The sequence below is a fragment of the Schistocerca americana genome, chromosome 4, assembly GCF_021461395.2.
Source record: "Schistocerca americana isolate TAMUIC-IGC-003095 chromosome 4, iqSchAmer2.1, whole genome shotgun sequence".
NCBI classification, from domain to species: Eukaryota; Metazoa; Arthropoda; class Insecta; order Orthoptera; family Acrididae; genus Schistocerca; species Schistocerca americana.
In genome coordinates, this window is record NC_060122.1 from 817,365,654 (window position 1) to 817,387,187 (window position 21,534).

General features: G+C 40.5%; 1 protein-coding gene across 1 annotated transcript in view; it reads right to left on the reverse strand.

The window, feature by feature from the left end:
- Positions 1–21,534, reverse strand: part of LOC124612293 (mortality factor 4-like protein 1) — a 134,615-nt gene that overhangs the window by 81,205 nt on the left and 31,876 nt on the right. The window contains exon 4 of the mRNA XM_047140401.1: positions 8,703–8,801. Coding sequence (XP_046996357.1) covers positions 8,703–8,801 — 99 coding nt within the window. The remainder of the gene's footprint in view (positions 1–8,702; positions 8,802–21,534) is intronic.

Consider the following 21,534-nt stretch of genomic DNA (forward strand, 5'->3'; position numbering starts at 1 on the left):
AAATCTTACCAAGATCTAACTGAATATTTATGCAGCTTCTTTCAGGCCGTACTCCATCACAGATAACTGCATCGTCTGCAAAAAGTCTGAAGTTACTATTAATACTGTCTGCAAGATCATTGATATAAAAAATGAACAGCAAGGGTCCCAAGACACTTCCCTGAGGCAAATCTGAAGTTAGAACATACTGCGTCCTTCCTACCAAAAATAGCTCAATCCAGACACAAATTTCATTTGATACCCTATATGATCATACTTTTGACAGTTATTGGTCAGACACAGGTTGCAAGTGGGGGGAGGGGAGGGGGGGGAGTAGCACCTTCAGGATCACCAGTGGATGGGGAAGCCTTGTCCCGGAACTTACATTATTTCTTCTTCTTCCTCTCTATTATACATCCAGGAGAGCACAGCACAGAGGGAGAGCAAGTTACCGAGTTACTGCAAGATCTGGAGAGGGAGGGGCCCTGGGAGAGAGCCTCACCACCACCGGGCACCGAAGAAAGGGGAACACTGGAGAGACACAGTGGTACCCGGAGGAGTGGGCGTTCAGACTGTGGTAAGGAGGAGGCAGGTGGGGGTGGGGGTGAGGCAGACTTAACAGAGGCGAAGTTAGGTGTCACTGACACAGGGTGACTTCCATCATCTCTTTTTCTTCTTAAAAACTGGGCAATCTGGTGAGCGTGGAGAGTGACGGTCGTGACAATTAACAAACACGGGCGGTGGTCCATAGGGGCTGCCGTCACGGAGTGGGTGTCACATTCACTGCACAGAATGTCTGCTGTACAGCAGAAAGATATGTGCCGAAAACACTTCATGGGTGGCAGGATGTATCGCTTCACATTACAACGATAACACATGACCTCAACCTTCTCTGGAAGGGTACCTCCCTCAAATAACAACGATGGGACCAGTATCTGTGCGCGCGCACCCACACACACACACACACACACACACACACACACACACACACACACAAAAAAAAACTTCCACATCAGCCCAGAGTTCCTTGTCAATTTGATGGATGAGAGTCCCATGAAAAATTATTCCCTGAACTGTATTCAAAGACGGGTGAGGAGTAATGCTCATTGGGATGTCGTTAAGATGATCACAAGCACTAAGGGCTTCATACTGGGTAACAGAAGAAATTTTGTGATTCTTGAGTTTCTCCCGGCGTATTTGATAATCAAAATATCCACGGGTATGCAGCCGGTCTATAGTGTCCAACGGGCACAATATTTCGGCGATCATACATGTCACCATCATCAGGTGAACTGACGGACTGAGCTCCTGTGAACGTGCCGGCACGGAGATCCGTACGCTATGGCTGGCTAAACTCCATACACCCCAACATCAAATTCACTATGGAGACTGAAACGGAGGGTAAATTACCTTTCCTTGACGTCTTGGTCAAGAGAAGGGCTGACGGCACCCTAGGTCATGCGGTGTATCGGAAGACTACGCACACTGATCTGTATTTGCACGCAGACAGCTGCCACCACCCTTCATAGTACATAGGGCGCGCACTATCTCTGACGCAGAGAGTCTACCCCAGGAATTGGAACATCTGAGAACTGTATTTCGAAAAAATGGGTACTCAGAGTGGCAGATTCAATGTGCTCTCCGCCCAACCACTGCAGCACAACCTGTTGAGATGGATGAAGTCACGAGGGAGGAGGTAGGCACTGCATTTATTCCATACACAGGCGCACTCTCGGAGAAAATCGCCCGCATTCTGAAGAAACACCGGGTCGGAACTGTGTTTTGTCCTCCAAATAAAACTCGTGCACTGGTGGGGAGCGCCAAAGATGACCTCGGTTTGAGGAAGGCCGGCGTGTACCAGATTCTGTGTCAATTTGGCAAGTCGTATATTGGTCAGACGATGCGTACCGTCGAGGATCGATGCCGTGAACACCAGAGGCACACTCGACTGATGTATCCGAGCAAGTCGGCGGTCGCTGAACATTGTTTGTCGGAAAATCACGCCATGGAGTATGACCGCATGAGGATTCTGGTACAGACGTCGAGATACTGGAACAGTGTTGTTAGAGAGGCAACCGAAATTCGCACCAATGACGACCTCATAAACCGTGACTGTGGCTATAACCTTAGCAAGGTTTGGGAACCAGCGATCGGGTTAATCAAGAGTAAATCGAGCAAACGTATAGTTGTGACGACCACGGCGGACAGAGCCATCACACCACGTCATCTCAGACGCCGTCGCAATCTGTTCCACAGCGCGACCGTGGCGCGGGGCGCAGACGGCGGAGGGAGCGCGCCGCGGGTATTTAAATCGGCCGCTGCCACGACCGAACCCAGTTCCCTCTGAGCAGCCGTAGTGTACGTATCTCTGTGCCGGCACGTTCACAGGAGCTCAGTCCATCAGTTCACCTGATGATGGCGACATGTATGATCGCCAAAATATTGTGCCCGTTGGACACTATAGACCGGCTGCATACCCGTGGATATTTTGATTATAGAAGAAATTTTGATCAAGATGAAATTCAACCACATCTTACTGACAGACTCCACTTCGACAAACTTGTCTTCTGCATTTTCTACAAAAAATTATAGCTTGGTGGTGGAGAATGTGTCTGCATAAGTCCTAGTGCAGACAAGGTAGTGGGGAAAGTGTTTCACAACATGGTAGCAGGCCTGGCCCTCCTACTAGGGTATAGCCAGGGAAGGGAAGCAGCATTAAATCATCCATTACCAACTGAAGAGACGGTCGTAGAATGGCCAGTTTTTGGGGCTTAATAATTTCGTACAAAAAGCACCCACCCTGATACTACCCACCCCTATCAGGGGCTCTCCCCAGCCACAGCAAGGGCCATCTGGAATGGCAGCCTTTGCTGGGAGTTCCAGTGCTCCAGAATGACAAGCAATCACTCCTAAGCATAAATGGGGAGCCAACAGTTCAGGTATCAGAAGTGTGATCCCTGTGTAGTCAGTGGGCTCAGCCAGATAGCTACACAACAGCCAATGTGTATGTAACAGCCCCACCACACACAGACTGGCTACACATGCTGGTGAGGAGGGGTGGGGTGGGGTGGGGGGTGGGGGGAGGGGCTACAATGGGGAAGGAAGAGGGAAGGAGGGGTGGAAAGGAATCCATGCTATAGATGCTAGGGAGGGAGGACTTCCCCAAAAGGGCTCATGCTACAGGGAGAAAATTTAGAAGTGGGGTCAAACCTCAAAAGGGACCAAAATCGCCAAAAAGGAAGGATGAAAAGGAACAAAGACCGGAAGGAATACAAGAAATCAGGAGGATAGCCATGTCTATGAAAGTAACACTCAGAGGAGGGGAGGAGGAGGCAGAGGCCAAGAAACGAGGTCAGGGAGGAAGGGGCATGGGGAAGGAAATGCAGCCTGGGAAGGAAGAATGGGCCGTAATAGCCAGGGGCCCTACATGTACCACGCACGAACTCAAGAGAGAACCATGAGCCTCTGGGGAGTTAACCTCTTAAAATCCAGACACGCTGTTCCTTGAATGAGTTTTTCACTCTGCAGCGGAGTGTGCGCTGATATGAAACTTCCTGGCAGATTAAAACTGTGTGCCCGACCGAGACTCGAACTCGGGACCTTTGCCTTTCGCGGGCAAGTGCTCTACCATCTGAGCTACCGAAGCACGACTCACGCCCGGTCCTCACAGCTTTACTTCTGCCAGTATCTCGTCTCCTACCTTCCAAACTGTAAAGTTCAGGAGTGCTAGTTCTGCAACGTTCGCAGGAAAGCTTCTGTAAAGTTTGAAAGATAGGAGACGAGATACTGGCAGAAGTAAAGCTGTGAGGACTGGACGTGAGTCGTGCTTCAGTAGCTCAGATGGTAGAGCACTTGCCCGTGAAAGGCAATGGTCCCGAGTTCGAGTCTCAGTCGGGCACACAGTTTTAATCTGCCAGGAAGTTACACTGTTCCTTGTTCCAAGCACTCTTTACGAGTTTTATCAAGATGTTTTAGCAATAATTGGCAGTTAAACAGGACTTCACAGTAATTACTCCAGTCTCGAATATATTCTTTCGAATCCTCTAGGCATGCACTTTTTTCCCTATTTCTGTTGATGAAACTGCTGCAGTGAATGTGAAGTAATTTTCATTTGACAGGGCAATCCATCTGATCACTTTATTAACCTGTTTGGAGAATTAGCCGGTCAGTTCCATCTTGGTCTAGGGACTGATCTAATTACATATATTTGAATTCCTACATCAAGAATTACTGGCCAGTGTCAGCTACTTGGGAAGCCTCCAAGGACCATCCTTAATGTAATGATGGGCTGTTTCTGGGCATCCTGGATCACAAAACATATGTCCATGGACAATACTTGCATATACTGGGACATGAGGAAATGTGAAGAACCTGAGGTGGCTATTTATCTGTTGGAGGCTGACAGACATTTGTTACAGTAACTTGCTCAACTCAAACTGAGATAATCTCAATATTTTGCACAAAATTAGCAGATATCAGATTCAAATTTTCAATATATTGCATATATAAGTAGCACAGCCACAGATCTGATGATATGGATGGCTTGATAAGTCTGGTAAATTTCCATTGTTGAGCCTTCATGGTTGGTGTGTTCTATTATTCCAAGAATTTCAACATTGTACCGTGTACAGTTCATTGTTGACAACCATCTGAATTGTCAATAGCAATTGAAGATAGAGAAAACCAAGTTTTGTGTTGTTATTAAACATTTTCATTTGAAAGTTTGGACGGCCGCACAAATCAAAACAGAATTGAATGAACTTCACGTGGACTTTGCACCATCATTGAAGCCATTTACTTGTGGATTAATGAGTTTAAATGTGGTCATTCAAGCACTGAAGGCAAATTCCACTCGCGCTGTAAAATGAGATCACCACAAAGAAAACCATTGATAAACTCCATGATATGATAATGCAAGACTGCTGAATAAAAATTCATGCTACTGACAGAACTATAGGAATCTCAACTGAGTACATAATGTCCTGTTCAGAGAACTGACTATGAAGAAACTCTGTGTGAAGTGGTTGATCAAAAGCACATCCTGCACAACATTTCCACACGGTGTTTGGTGATGGTTAATTGCAATCCACAAGACTTTTTGTGTAGATTTGTGATTGTTGATGAAACCTAGATCCATCAATATACACCAGAGTCAAAATGGCAGTCAAAATAATGACATAGGCTGGTGAAAGGGCACTAAAGAATGTAAACACCATTTTGTCAGCTGGTAAAGTGATGGTCACTATTTTCTGGGATTCCCAAGGAATAATCCTCACAGATTACTTGGAAAAAGGCATAACCATAACTGGGCCCTATTAAACTTCACTGTTGAATTGTTTAAAACTTGCATTGGTTGGAAGAAGACCACGGTTGGCATACAAAAAAAGTGCTCTTTCACCACGGTAAGGCATCCCACAAATCAGCAATAACTAGGGACCAGAAATGTAGCATCTGTTTTTGGCAAAATTTCATCTAGTTTTTGCAAAATTCGCATCTATTTTTTTTGTTTGTAAATGATTAGATGCACAAACTTAAAAGATTGTCACAATACATGAGTGAAGACAAACAAATTATTAGTTATCATTTTTTCTGTTTTCCATCTTTCCCTTCAAAGTTCCTTTAAATTTTTGGAGGTATGTACCATCTGTGCAACCAAGTGAAGGCAGTTTATTTGTTACCATAAGCATTTCACTTCATTTATTTGGGAAGCATCATCAGTGGCCAATAATACATGTTTCATTTTTTACATACAATAAAAATATAAAGTGGTAGATATAATATGTTACTATATTACATTTTGTTGTATCTTTCTCTTGTTTTTTAGGTTAAAATCGCCTTCTGTAGCATAACGTTCATAATGTGAACATTTGTTCGGTGTTACTTATGATTTTCAGCACTATTAATGCATGCATGTGGCCCTGGAGATGTATTCATATGGAAACTAACTATGGTTTGTGAGCTATAATGTTGAGAGGTGTTCAGCTGATAACTTCTTTGTGGTCTAAGTCTTAAGGCATGATATTGACACTAGTTCATTTTCAGATTGCCATCTAAATGTCAACCTGCTTTGCCTTTGTTATACATGAATAAGGAAACTGAATGTTACTGAAGGCAGTACACTGTATTTAGCAGTGGCCAGAATTTTTTTATATTTATTTATGTGGAGGCCACGATGGAGATGGTGGAGCATGTTTGGCATTATTGAAATGATTTCATGGCCTACAGCTTTTAAAGATTTTAGTGACTGTATTTAACTACACACTTTAATTTTTTATTGTTGTGCTACAGCTCCAAACTATTACATGTTAGCTGATGTTATGTTTATAAGGGTAAGTGTCTGATAACTGTTTGAGAGTTGAAACTTCCTGGCAGATTAAAACTGTGTGCCGGACCGAGACTAACTCAGGACCTATGCCTTTTGCAGGCAAGTGCTCTACCATCTGAGCTACCCATGCACGACTCACACCCCGTCCTCACAGCTCGAATTCCACCAGTACCTCGTCTCACAGTTTTAATCTGCCAGAAAGTTCCACAACAGCGCACACACTGCTGCAGAGTGAAAAATTCAGCCCTTTTGTCAGTTGACTAAATGAAATTAACAGAGCACAGAAAATATTAATAACGACGATCTGTCTTCAGGGTGAAATAATTTTTGTGTTTGAAAATAATGAAATATACATCCTGTATGTAATTTAGCCCAGCCCACCATACCATTTCTTCCTATTAAGTTTTTGATATATTGATTTTGCATTTTGTTGTTCACCACAAGGGGAGAGGGGATGAATGGGAGGAGGCGAGGAGGAGATTAATGTTTAGCGTCCCATCGACAACGAGGTCATTAGAGACAGAGCACAAGCTTGGGTAAGGGAAGGATGGAGAAGGAAATCGGCCGTGCCCTGTGAAAGGAACCATCCCGGAATTTGCCTGAAGCAATTAAATCTAGATGGCCAAACACAGGTTTGAACCGTCGTCCTCCCAAATGCGAATCCAATGTACCAACCACAGAGCCACCTCGCTCAGTGGGGGGATAAGTGGGGATTAATTTTAAATTCAATACTGGCTTCACTGGCACTGTAGTTCATGCTTCACATAAAATTTCTTTCATGTGCAGCTGTGAATTTTTCATACAATTAAAGTAGCAATCTCATCTTTGAAAACCATTATTTCTGTTATTTTAAAACAGATCAAAATTCAGCATAAGCCTGTTTACCTGGTGTTCAATCTTCACTTACCTTTTTTTCCTCTCCCCTTTACAAACTAAATATGTCTGAATTTTGTATCTCAAATCATTTTTGAATATTAATCAATAACAAGGCCTGGAGTGGGGTGACCGGCTTCCTTCAGAACCACAGAGGTGTGCACGCAAGACAAGTTGTGGGGAGATACAAAGTAGCAAGTGGTACTGCATCTGACACACCAGCCAATAGCATCCGTCCATATCACACACACTGGATGCATGTAGAATACTTAACGTTATTCTTCATGTCAAGTTAGGTACAGTGAGGAGTGGTTATTTAGCCACTGTTAATGAAACACTCAAGGTAGCATATGATTTTTGTTATTTGGGCAACAAGAAACTGATGACTGCCAAAATGGAGAGAATATAATAGCCAGACTGAAATAGCAAGAAAAGCATGTCTGACAGAGAGAATTTTGCTAACATTTATACATATTATAAGTTAAAGTCCACCACTATGTCTTTCCGTCTGTATGTCTAGGCTACTCTCAGGAACTAATGTAGGGATTTTGATATGGTTTTCACAAATAGGTAGACTGATTCATGAGGAAGGTTTGCGTACATAATTTACAACCTCTATGCCAGCCAAGTCATCCTACCAGAGATACTGTGCAAAACTGGGGTGAGTTACTAGTCAAATACAAATTTAAGTTTCAGGAAGCCTTTTCTGAAGGTACTGTCTGGCGTGCAACCTTCTACTGAAGTGAAATGCAGACAATAAACAGTATGCGTAAGAAGAGAAAAGAAGCTTTTGAAATTGTAGAGGAAGACTTAGGCTTTACAATAACTGAGTTCAAAAAGATGTTGATTGCAACAGTTAAGTAGAGAAGAATGGCCTTGCACATGCTAGACGAATGTGGAGTGCAACACCAAACCAGTCTGTGGACTGAACACAACAGCGTTCATTACTTGGGCTATAAAGTAAACATGACTAGCATTACATTAACAAGCGACGACAATAGTGTTCTGAGCACATAAATTCTTTTATAGAGAGTCAGAAGCAGAAATAGTGTCACAATGTGGTGCTTAGCCCAGTGTTGCCAATTTCCAGGGTAAACACGGCTGGACCATGGGGCATGGGATAGACACAGAGGCCACACTGGCAACAGAGCAAAGTACTCATCATTTTCTCTGTGCAGAACATATCACAAATCCATTTTATTACTAGCATGTACATGTTTAAATTTCTAATTGTAACTGAAATTTGATTACCAAGTTAATAATGCATATAAAGCCAAAAATAGGCTAATATCACACACAGAAATGAACACATTATGAATATTTTCATTCTATTTAATGAAGAATTGAAGAGTGGCACAGGAATTTTTTTATAACTTGTTCAACGAAACACATTTTCACAAGCCTAAAGCTGGTGACATGTAAACATTGTCTGCTGAATATATATTTTAATTACACTATCCATATGAAATCAAAGGAAGAGCATATAATCTATTTTAAGGAAATAAGAAAAAAACTTAGTGCTTACTGTGGATTGGCTTTGTGTGCCTTCTGAAGTTCTTTCTGCTTCTGAACATTTGCATCATTGTATTTCAGAACTCTGCTCTCAGGAACCCACTCATCCCAACTGAAAATAAAGCACTGTATATTAATACCCATGCTATTTTTACTACACTTGTTTTAACACACTTTTTACAACTAGTGGCTGTTCACATGCAGTAATTAATTGCCCAATTAACTGTTTTTACACAAAACAGATTTGTTATAAATTTAGCAGGCTTATCATTTTTAATCTCAATATACGATTTCTAACTGAAGAAATAAAACTTACCTGTAGTTGGAGTGAAATTTTAATGGTATGAAGGTGGACTGAGGAAGTTTTGCAACACTAGGAATCAAAAGAAAGATGATCTTAGCTTCAACAGAAAGAGATATAAGGAACCATAGTATATTTTTGTGACAAAGTCATCTTTTAGGGAAATCACTAGTATTTACCTGAACTGATTAGGGAACTACAGAAAACTTAAAACTGGATGGCCAGACAGGAATCTGAATCCAAATACAAGTCCACTGTTGTATGCACAACATCAGCTCATTTGGTGCCATAATGTCTGATCAATTTGAGAGCTCTCAAAGACATCACAACAGCACTTTTTCCTCCATATTTGTACGTCTCAACATGGTTCAAGTGTCTAATTGACAGGCACAGCCTTCATCAGCAAAAGAGAAACATACACCATCGACACACACAAGCAAGCACACCTCATGCACGCATGACAGCCAACTCTGATATTGTGGGTAGGATTAGGGAGGGGGAGGGGGCGGGGGGGGGGGGGGGGGGGAGGAGGCAAACACTGTCTGGTGGAGAGTGCAGGGACTAGAATGCCAACAGGCACAGCCTCAGGAGGTTGTGGGACAATGAAATGGGGGGAAAAAGGAGCAAAAAAAGGAGAGGATGGGGAAAAGATGGCCACTTGCATTGGCAGTGAGTGGCAAACAAAGACTGTGGGAGATGAGAATGGGGAGGAGATGATAGGACAGAGGATAAGGAAACTGTTGGGTGGAGGGTTTCCCCACCTCCCTGCCCCACAACCTCCTGACGCTGCGCCTGTTGGCATTTTAGTCCCTACACAGTCCACCGACAGCATCCACCTCTCCATTCTATCCGTACACTAATCCCTACCTCTCCCCCTTCCCCTTCCCCAACCCCCTCAGATGGCTGCATTCCAGTCCAAGCTGCTGTCTGAGTTGGCGGTTGTGCGCATGAGGTGTACTTGCTTGTGTGTATGAATGGTGTGTGTTTCTCTTTTGCTAATAAACGCTGTGGCTAAAAGCTTTATGTAAATGTCTTTTAATTGTGCCAACAAGAGGATCCAAACAATTAACTTCTTGAAAGTCTCATCGGGTTTGCTGCCGGATCCTAAAACCAACTCGATTCGATATTTCGGCGATCCAACCGATCGCCATCTTCAGGAGAATGCTGCTGCTTCTTATGAGTCCCGCCGAGAGCTCTCAGCGGGACTCATCAGCAGAAGCAGCATTCTCCTGAAGATGGCGAACAGATGGATCGCTGAAATATCGAACCGAGTTGATTTTAGGATCCAGCACCAAACCCGAAGAGACTTTCAAGACTTATTACGTAGGGAAAGCATACAAGTCTCATAAAATTTAACTTTTTTGTTATCAAACAAATATCTCTGAGCTATTAGATATATGAACACAAGTGTGTTCATGTGGTTCAGAGATTTAAAAAAAAGAAGAGAGGGTGAACGTGCTGCTCTTTAGTCAAGTCAGTCACCTCATTCAAGGTATGGTCAAAAGGTACACAGCAAAAATATTAGTGGAGCGATTGGACTTATCGTAGCTGCATGCCAAAAACCTAATGAACTTAGCAAAGATGACGATAATAAAGTTGAAACTGAAACTCAAGGCTCAAACAGACAGATATGGTATGAATATCCTCTTGGTAGAAGAGGGCATATCTGATCTGGGAGAGATGGTCACATTAGAACAGCAACAATTGGATGTCAGTTTGTTTGACGTGAACAGAAGTATGAAGAAGACATTCAGCGAGATAGAGGACCACACTATGAGACATAAGATTTAAAAATAAAACATATACATCTATAAAATAAAGGACACGAAATGTTTACATGTAAAATACAAGTAGTATTTGGAAGTTCTTCCCGAGATAAAATGCAAAAATATCATCAATAACATCACCTTGAATGTATCTAGTGAATGACAATCTTAGACTTTCAGAAACTAGTCAAATGAAAAGTGGGCATAATAAAAACTAAGTTAAAAAGTGCTTTTCTATCTACTGTTTGATATGTTTATATTTTCTTTCTCTAGGGATAAGTACATGCCACAACAAATGAATTTTATTACTTTAAGCAGTGATGAAATTAAATGATCATTATCAGGAAACAGCAAGAGGCAAAATTTTCAATTTTAAGAAGTGCCATCTTTGCAAGAGGTGCTGACATAAAGGTAAGTGACTGCAAGAGGGCAAGTCAGCATATGAAAGAGAAGTGAAAGCATCACACAGTTGAGGTGACAGAGTAAATCGTTTATCCAACGGCTAAAGTTTCTGGGCAATGGTTAACAGATATTTAATCACTTCTTCACGCTTTGTTATAATTTACATTTGAAAATATTTCTCTAAACTATTACAACCATGTTCTATCACAATTACTTTTACTAATATCATGAGACAATGTTATGCAGAAATGAAGTATGATCTCGCATATGTTGAACAAACATATTAACAATCCTATTAAGCAAGTTTTAAAAGACATTTGAAATTTAAAAACTCAACTTCTCGCTGCACAAGACATCTTCAAGGACATATCTAAAATTTGCAAATACTTGTTTCAACCATACAGTCATCAGGGTTTATGCCAAATACCCTCATCTGGTGAAGATTTTAAATTCTGAAAAATACATTACAAATATGCTCCACAGTAGTGCACACTCTCTTTAAACAAACAATGAGCAAACATAATGTGGTTCAGCTTTTTGGCTCATAGCAAAAACAACATAAGACCAATCAATAAACAACTCATAGCATATGTTATGTGCAATGAAGTAACATTTACACATCACATTTGTAATACTCTATGAAATGGAGTATGTTTTCCTTAACAAATTAAGTATGCATGCAACCTGAATACCTAATACTATGAAGGACAGACGTTCCATGAAATCACTCTATAGCAACACAAACATTTAACAAAGTGGCACTACTATCTGATATGGGTGGGGTGAGTTTTTATCTTTTATGTTACTGACACTAATGAATTACAGTATTCAGTACCTCAAAAACCAGATTACAATTACAACCAGTTGGTAATATCGCACATACTTTCTTTTTCCATCAGAAAAGCTCTTCAAATCTTTTTGTAAATACTAATCACCATTATATCAGTGTGACTTGCACAATACTGGGTGCAGTAATCAAGCACCACAAGATACATAGAAATGGCATTACTTTGCTTTATCAACGAAGTGTCTCCATGAGCTGCTGCTGTCACAATGAACATGCGAAACAACTCTGGACACGTGCAGTCATTCTGCAGCAACGGGTCATGTGATTTCTGTTTTCTTAATCTGCATTAATAGTCTTTTCATGAGATATCCTTAGAAAGAAGATATATGCATAGTCATTTGTTAAAAGGGCAGATGTCACATTTTTTATGTTTTCACTGGTTATGAAACCCTATCATTCTATGTTAAAAGGACGGCAATAAACTGCAAGTAAGTTTAAAATGCTGATATTTCCTTCATGTTTTGTTAAAAGGTCAAATGTCCTGGATATCTGCATCTGCCTTTTTAACAAAATACTTAATGTTATCCTGTTACAGAGTTGACATTGTACTTCGGCAGCTGTTAGTAGCGAGCATAACAATGCATTACAGTTGACATTACTAGGCCCCTGTTAGTTCAGAGCACAACAACGCACTATTATAAAATCTGCATTATTTTGTATAAATTTTACTGTTTGAAAGCACATTAAGCACCATGATTCCTCAGATTAAAATGGATGTGTTCTTAGGTGGAAACGAAAATAAAACTTCCGAAGTCATAAGAGATCTGTAACACAGCAAACAAGACAGGGAAGAACATGTTATAAACACTACTCAGAAAACAATGAAGATGCCAAAATAACTGATGGAGAATGCAGGTAATTTCATATTATTTAGTATTTTTGGCCCCCAAGTTAAATCGGTTCTACAAAAAGACAAGTGTCTTCCTAGAAATGTCATTTAAATAGAGAAATATGAGAATTCATTTTAGTCTAAATTCACTACATTACTTCATTTATGATTATACAAGCCCTGGCTATATTGTGGGATCACCATTCATCAATGGTCAGATCAAACATATCTTTAATGTTGGATTAAGCCAGCATGTTGAACTACCTAGAAATTAATGCTATCCTTCTTGTAAAGTACCCATAAAAAAGCAAAAGGTGGAGGATCTTCACAGAATCATTCAATATGTGGAAGATAGCTGCAGTGAACTCCATGTGTACATTCTGAAAGACACTTTGGTGGAAGAAAATACTGAATCAGAGGATTGACATAAACTTATTACATATGTTTTTCTTTTTAACTTCCTTTCAAAGCATAATAAAAATTTGGGATCATGAAACTTCCTGGCAGATTAAAACTGTGTGCCGGACCGAGACTCGAACTCGGGACCTATGCCTTTCGCGGGCAAGTGCTCTACCAACTGAGCTACCCAAGCACGGCTCATGCCCCGCCCTCACAGCTTTACTTCTACCAGTACAAGAATTCAAATCCCAATAAAGTAGTTACAACAACAAAAATAATCAATTATTGACAATGTAATGTAAAAGTTAGGCCTTTTTGTATGTGCGTGTTCTCCTGCTGCTGCTTGGTGAGTAGATTGTTTTATCTATCCGTTTACAATAAAGTAGTTAATGTTATAGGATAGGTAAAAAGTCTACTCATCAAGCTGTGGTAGGAGGAGACACATGTAAAGGTACTTAAATTTGCATGCTTTTGGAACCAGTAGCTCCTTCTGACAGAAAGGTTGAAGGGAAGGGAAGGAAGAAAACTCACCCAGAATCCCAGGTCAAGGGAGACTTACCGGACGAGATGAGAATGAAAGACTCATTGTTTCAATGTTGTCCTTCAATCCGACCTTGTGGAGCTCTCAAACATATGAGCAGCACACAGAAATGGGCACAAGAGTTTCATATGCAGTCTCTATTATAGCTGAGCTACACTTTCTCAGAATTCTCCCCAACAGAAGTCGACCATCCACCCTCCCTACAACTAACCTCAACTACTCCTTCCATTTCATGTCGCTTTGCAACACTACACCTAGATATTCAATCTTTGTTACTGTGTAAAGCAGCACACCACTAACACTATTTTCAAACTTTATGGGTTGTTTTTTCCTACTCATGTGCATTGATCTACAGTTTTTTTTCGAATTTACAGCAAGCTGAGAGTCATTACACCAAACAGGATACATGTACAAGTCATGCTGTACCCTAATAGAGACATTTAACATTCATTTTCATGTGTACTATAGCATCATCAGCAGTCACACACTGCTGTCTACTGCATCTGACAGATCATTTAGGCAGACAGAGAACAAGAGCAGACCTATCACACATCCCTGGAGCACTCATGATGATACCTTAGTCTCTGATAAACTTTCACCATCCAGGACAGTGTACTGGGTTCTATTACTTAAGTCTTCAGGCCACTCATATATCTGATAACCTAATCTGTATGCTTGCACTTTTGTTAACAGTCTGCAGGTACAGTTTTAAATACTTTCTGGAAATCCAGAAACATACGACCTGCCTCTTGCCCTTCATCCATTGTTCAGTGGATACCATGTGAGAGATGGACAAGCTGAGTTCAGCACAAGTGATGCTTTCTAAATCTATGCTGATTTGTTGATAGAAGTTTTTCTCTCTACAGCAAATTTATTATATCTGAACTTAGAATAAGCTATAGAATTGTTGACGATATTTATATGTAATTTTGCAGGTCAGTTCTTTAACCCTTCTTATACAGAGCAGTTGCTTGGGAGTTTGTGGTGGGTGAGAGGTTTTGTGACAAAATGCAAGATAAGCAAGGGGCCAATACTGAAGTATATTTTCTATTAAATAGAATTGGGATTCCATTCAGATCTGGTGACATTTGTTTTCAACTCTTTCAGTTGCTCTTCAACGTTAGGGATGCTATTTATACATCTACATGAGAATTTGTGTGGCATTCAATAAATGTTATGTCTGTACAATTTTCCTGCGTGAATGATTTCTAAATGAAAAATTTAAAATTTCTGTTTTATTTTTCTTGCCTTCTGCTGCCATGCCAGATTAGTCAAGGTGTTACTGGAGAGAAGCCTCCAACGTGCTTAGCAACTTTACGTAGCGCCAGAATTTTCTAGAACTCTCAACAAGATATTTTGCAACGTATTACGGGAGCACTTGGGGTACACTTCACTCATCAATCCTTTTATAGATGCAAAAATGTCTAATGACATTTACATAATGACACTTCTGCTACCTTTGTTTAACTGTGAGTGCAACAATGTGTGTTTTCTCTACATTTTCCATAGGATGTTACTAAACCATGGTGTATCTTTTCCAACCTTAATCCAATCACATACGTCTCCAAAGAGCAATTGACTTTGTCCATAATTCCTTTATATCCATCAGACTGGAACTAAATGACATCTGTTCATTGTCTAGGTAGGATGTTAACTGCTTCCCAGCTCTTCCCAGCATAACAAATTTCCTAAGCTTGTTGATAGGTTTATTTATTAACTTTTGGTAACAACTGTGGCTATGATGAACATTGTGATTGTTGATCTCTGTCTATACTGATAGCGTTGATACATCAGGCATGTTTGTGGCACAGGGTCTAAAATATTTCCATCTCATGTGATGTGTCAAACCAGTTGCACAAGACATGTCTCAGAAAATGCAGCAAGAACTATACTGCATGACTATCTGTCCACACCATCTGCAATGAATCGCCGGCCGGGATGGCCGAGCAGTTCTAGGCGCTACTGTCTGGAACCGCGCGACCACTATGGTCGCAGGTTCGAATCCTGCCTGGGGCATGGATATGTGTGATGTCCTTAGGTTAGTTAGGTTTAAGTAGTTCTAAGTTCTAGGGGACTGATGACCTCAGAAGTTAAGTCCCATAGTGCTCAGAGCCATTTGAACCATTTTTTGCTATGAATCATAGATGTCCCAGTTTATACTTGGTAGGCTGAAATCACCTCCAACCAATATCACAAGACCAAGGTACTTCTGCACCACTTAGTGTAGACTTTCTTTCAATGAGAATGTTACAGGAGAACCATGTGGCCAGTAAAAGCATCAAATGTTTCATATGAGTTCACCAAGGCCAATTACTTATGTCCAGAAAACTTTGCAGACATACTTAATTTTGCCCTTGATAGATATAATACGAAGGCAGGCTGAAAAGTAAAGCACATACACCTGTAGAACATAAACAAAAACAATTAGGGTGATATGGCAAAAAGTACATTAAAGTACAATTCTTAAGCTTCAAAATTGTATTATACCTTTTGCAACATAGTCACTGTTAAGAATAACACATTATTCCAGTGTAACACGTTATTTCATTCTGTAACTGAAAACTACTACTTCTGACTTTTTTCGAATCTAGGACTTAACAGCTGTCGTCACCACATCTTCTAAGGTCTCCCTTGAGTAAAGAAAAAAATAAAATCGCAAGGTGCAAAATTGGGGCAATAAGGAGGGTGTAGAATCAGCTCAAAATTCAGGTTTCACAGAGCCTCTTCAGCTGTGCGCGAGATATGTGGATGAGCAGTGTCGTGTTGCAAGATTAATGGCACCAGGCTGCCTCTTAACACAACAAACTTGTTGTCAGAGGAGTTTCAGAGTCTCTACATAGTAAGAAGAGTTTATCATTGCCCCTTGTAACAGATAATCAGTCACGTAAACTCAGTTTCGCCAGAGGGGAAGATGGGTGGATACATTCAGCACTCTTTTCTCTTCTGGGTCTTAATTATCTGCCACTCAAAACACACGGGATGAATGCAACACATTCAAACCATGCATGCATACATACATACAGAGCAGGAAGTTACGGACCACATGCTACCTGGAAAATTTCTCCGTTTCAAGGTCATTTAGGTTGTGATCTACAAGCACGTGTGCATTACTTTCCCACCAACTCTCATGTTTTTGTCAATTGCAATGAACACCCCCTTCCTATACAATCCTTTCAATTTATGTTCCATTTTATGTTAAATATCCTGGAGCATCCTGTTTCGGGTTTCATTCAGCTCTCAGTTCAGAGCAATAGCTTTCTAGTGGGTGGTACATTTAGGGACAGTGTTACAAATGCTGCAGCAATTTACTGTTAATATTCAAGTGCATATATTCAAAGTGCATTTACATTTTAAGTTATCTGATTTCCGTCTCTGCTTACTGATGGGCAAGCAGTGATTAGAGGACCTCAAATTATCACCTAGCCTGCTTCCTCTGTCTAGTACACCCTTGACCTAGCAAGGGAAATTTTACATTCTCCACTTCTCAGGCCCATTAGCAGATCTAGGTATCTGCAACAGCACTACACTTGGGTCCACACCAAAAGATCTTGTTCAGTTCTGGACACAATATCACACCATTTGAGTAAATTTGGTCTGTTGTCTTGGTACCAGAAGATCTGAACTGCTAAACTGGGAACTTAACTGAGGTTCAAACACATACTTTACTCACACCACTCACTTATTCTTACATTACACTAGTCTCTGTACCAGAGTTGCTCAACCTGTGGCCCACAAAGTGAGCATCTATCACATAACAGGTAAAAAAATTATTAATTCATTTATGTTAAGTTATGAAAATGAATATTTTCAATGTGAAACTCCCCCCCCCCCCCCCCCCCTCTCTCTCTCTCTCCACCCCACCCCCTCTCTCTGGTCAGTTTTTCTTTCTTCTTTTTCCTCAGCAGTAATTGTTAGTGTTAAGTATATTATCTGCGGCACAAAAACCCTTGTCTTCTTCCAATGAGGGCCAGGTAAGCTAAAAGGTTGGACATCTCTGTTCTACACCTTTGGCTGATCTCTCTTCTTCAATAGAGTCCTTTCTTCCCTTTTTTTATTTATTTTGATATAATTATTCCATTTTACTTCATCCCTCATATTTATCATTTCTCTATGTCTTTTACCAATTTTGTTTGTTTTATATTTCTGTGGGTGAATAAATTGCAAAAATCAGGCAGCTGAAATAAGAGGTCTGTGAGCAATAAAAGGTTACTTTCTAAGGGATAGAAAAAAATGAATAAATTACTCAGCAATCAAAAATATTTTTTCAAATGAAAAAGTGTCTCTGAACAGAGGAAACACAAAAACACCACATACCACATTCTAAGGACAGAAAACAACATTCTCGAAACTTGACCTCTAATGCATCCTACTGGAAGAAGATACATTGAAAATCCCATGAAAAGATGGTCCAAAACATGAGGTTGGAACAGGCCACAAATCAATCCATAAAAAGTAAGTAGGTAAATACGAAAGCAAGTTACTGTTTACAACAGCTTCCTGTAACTTCACATGAAAGCTGTTGAAATAGTGTCAAATCAAAGGCTAGCGTCAGGGTGGAAGTCATAAGAAACATATTTATGTTTAATTCCATAATTCATTCCTACATTTGTCTCGCTTGATCTAGTATGTGAAGAGACTATTTAGCAGCTGTATGTTGTAGTACCAAAATACGAGTTATTTAATAGCTGTGCTGCAGTAATGAACTTATCTATGTGTATATTCCTGCTACTTCGTAATACCTTAGGTCAGGGATTTTCTGTCTGCATTGGTGAACATGTGATTTGAAAACACAGTTACTAAACAGAAAACAATATTCAAACTAGGGCTTCTGTTTTTTTCTGGGAACTTTCTAGTTCTAATAATTGGGTGATGGCACCAAACCCTGTCAATTCATCTTTTACAGTGTGACAACATTAACATGTGGAAAGCAAAGTGGATCTACCATACACAGCTTGCAATCAGCCATTTCACAGGAAATGGAAGAATACAAAATACCTTTGTTTTCTTTGCAAGAACTTCAGTAACTAAAAATTATGAACTGACACTCTCTTGAGTTCAAATAATTGAGTTTATTTTCTATACGACTCAGCTAACAATGTGCATAGAAGAAGACTGCAAGAATTACAAGAAATCAGAAATAATCCAATGAATTTCATACAGCCACTTGGATTACGACAAGGGGAAGGAAACACGCTATGATTTATACATACTGTTCACTTGAAGATTCAAGTAGAAAGTAATTCATAATTACTTTGTGCAAAAAATGTTGATGACAAAGTTTCCTGTAAATGATGATACTCCTAAAAATCACTTTTTCAAGTTTGATAAGTTGATATGAGATTTGAGAGCACAAAATGCCAACACTGAAGATACAAGATTATTTGTAGTTTATTGAAATCAATGCTTGAAAAATATGAATCTTTCTTTACTGTTATGGATACTTTATCAAGTGTGCAACTACAATGGAGTAAAAGGCAGACTATTAGGTGAAGAAGCAAAATGTAATGGTTTCAAATGTAGCAAGAAGTCACAAAATAAAAGGCTGTCTTCAATACAGAGAATGCATCAGGGAGTAAGTAATTTTCAAAACAAAGTTGATTCAAACAATAAAACTTGGCTCAAAACATAGATATGTTTCTGTTATCATGAAGGACTTGTTTAGTAGTTGTTGAAACTTTGAGTCTGTGGTAAGAAATTTCAAATAGGAATTAAAGGTGTTCTTGTAGTACCTAGAATACTAAGTAACATTTTGCCAGTTGGTTGGTTTGCAGGGGGAGTGGGTTAAAGGACTAAGCAGCTAGGTCATCAGTTCCTTGGTCAAGAGGTATGTCAGCCAGAGTTGGTAACATCACACAAAAATTTAAATGAATTGTGGAAGTACATAAGCATGGTAAAACTGAGGCACTGGAAGACAAACTGATGTCAGAGCTTAAAAATAATTTAAGGAGAGTTAAAGGTACACAGCTTGGGCCAGTATGTAGGTCAGAGAACAGAACAAGGCTTCCTCCATGGATCATCTTTGGCAACAAGAGAAACCCCATCTGCATCTGAACCCTGCCAAACCAATTAAGGGCTAAAGATGTTAGAGTGTATAAAACACCTTCTAGCCAGAAGATTTGTAACAACAAAAGTGAGACACTGACACCAGTTGAACTGACAATAACAAAATAAGGTGACAGAAATGGTCAAGTAGGTGAAGTCAGGCGAGTGTCCCTTGGGACACAGCATGCAACAGGGCCATCTATCCCACAGCCATTCCACCACCTATCTGTTATAGTAAAAAGTTAAAGGTTAAAGATGGGAACAGTACCATTATTCACTAATGTGCTACCTCTGAAACAGAAAACAGGATGTGGCAGAAAAAAGGACTAACTACATCTAAAAGCAAACACAACAGAGTAAAAGAGTGATGACCAAAGGCAGCTGGCAAAGGAGACTCAGTTGCGTGTGTCCTCCAGACCCAGCATGCAGCAGGAGATGCCCCAACCCCAACCACCCTTCCCTTGCCCAAAACTAGTTTAAAACATTATATCTGAGAACATAAACCATTTTATCAGACAAAAATAAGAACCAGTTCAACTGTCAGTGAGTCATCCATCACCATGCTTGGTGTGGAGAGCCAGAAGGAGAGGGGCATTCTACCATAATGTGAGCTACTTTACACAAGGTTTCACAACCATCACGTACAATAAAACTGTGGGTCAATCTGGTCTGACCAATGCGGAGAGGGCAGAGAATGATGGCTTTCTTCTGAGACGAGCAGAAGAAGGTACAGTATGCAGCAGTAGTTTCCTTGACAGTGTGGAGTTTATTGGAGAAGGCATTAGCCCATAAGATAATGTTCCATCTCAGTGTGAGGAGAAACATTATTTGCAGCTAAAAATCTGCACCTGGGCTCATCAAAGCAAATGTAGGGGAAGTTATCAGTTGCCTAGCCAAATGGTCAGCCAGTTCATTCTCTGGGATACCTATACGATATGGGACCCAGAGAAAGACAACTGAGTAGGCAGTATGATTAAGGTTCGAGGGAAGATCATGAATAGCAGATATCACAGGGCAACAATCAAGTAACATCAATCAATAGCATGGAGACTGCTCATTAACTCATTATAAATCAAAATGTGATCAAGGGGGTCTGTTTAATAAAATATAGAGCTCTACCAATGGATATTAGCTCCAACAGAGGAACACTACCAGCTCGCACCCACAAATAGATATTAGATCCAATGTAGGAACACCACACGATCTTGGCAACAAATGTGTTCCTGACCAGTGGGAGACGTAAAAGCATATCCCACCCTAGCCACAGTTTTAGAGCCAGCAGTGTAAGTGACTGTAGCGCTGTGATACTCTCGAAGAACTGAGACGAACAGACACCGTAAGGTCACACGGGCGACAAACTTTAGATCCTTGAAAAAGATCTGTCCTAACTTACGATCTGGGTACTAACAACAGGAGACAGTGTCGGAAAACATGGGAAGCACATTCTAAGGAGGTATGGTGAGATCTCGGCAGAGGGCCTAAAGGCGCTTTCCAACTGGTAATTCCATCTGAGCCTGTGTGTCACAGGGTTGATGCCCATAGTATGGAAAAATAATTAGATAAGTTGGATGACTTGGACAGTGTCAGATGATGACAGCATGAGTGAGCAAGCTTTGTTGGTACTGCAGGAACTGAAGAAGCTAGATCCCCTCTTTGGTAACGAGACTGTCTATATGATTAGTCAGAAAGGTGCAAAGTGGCTAGACTGACTGGGTCCA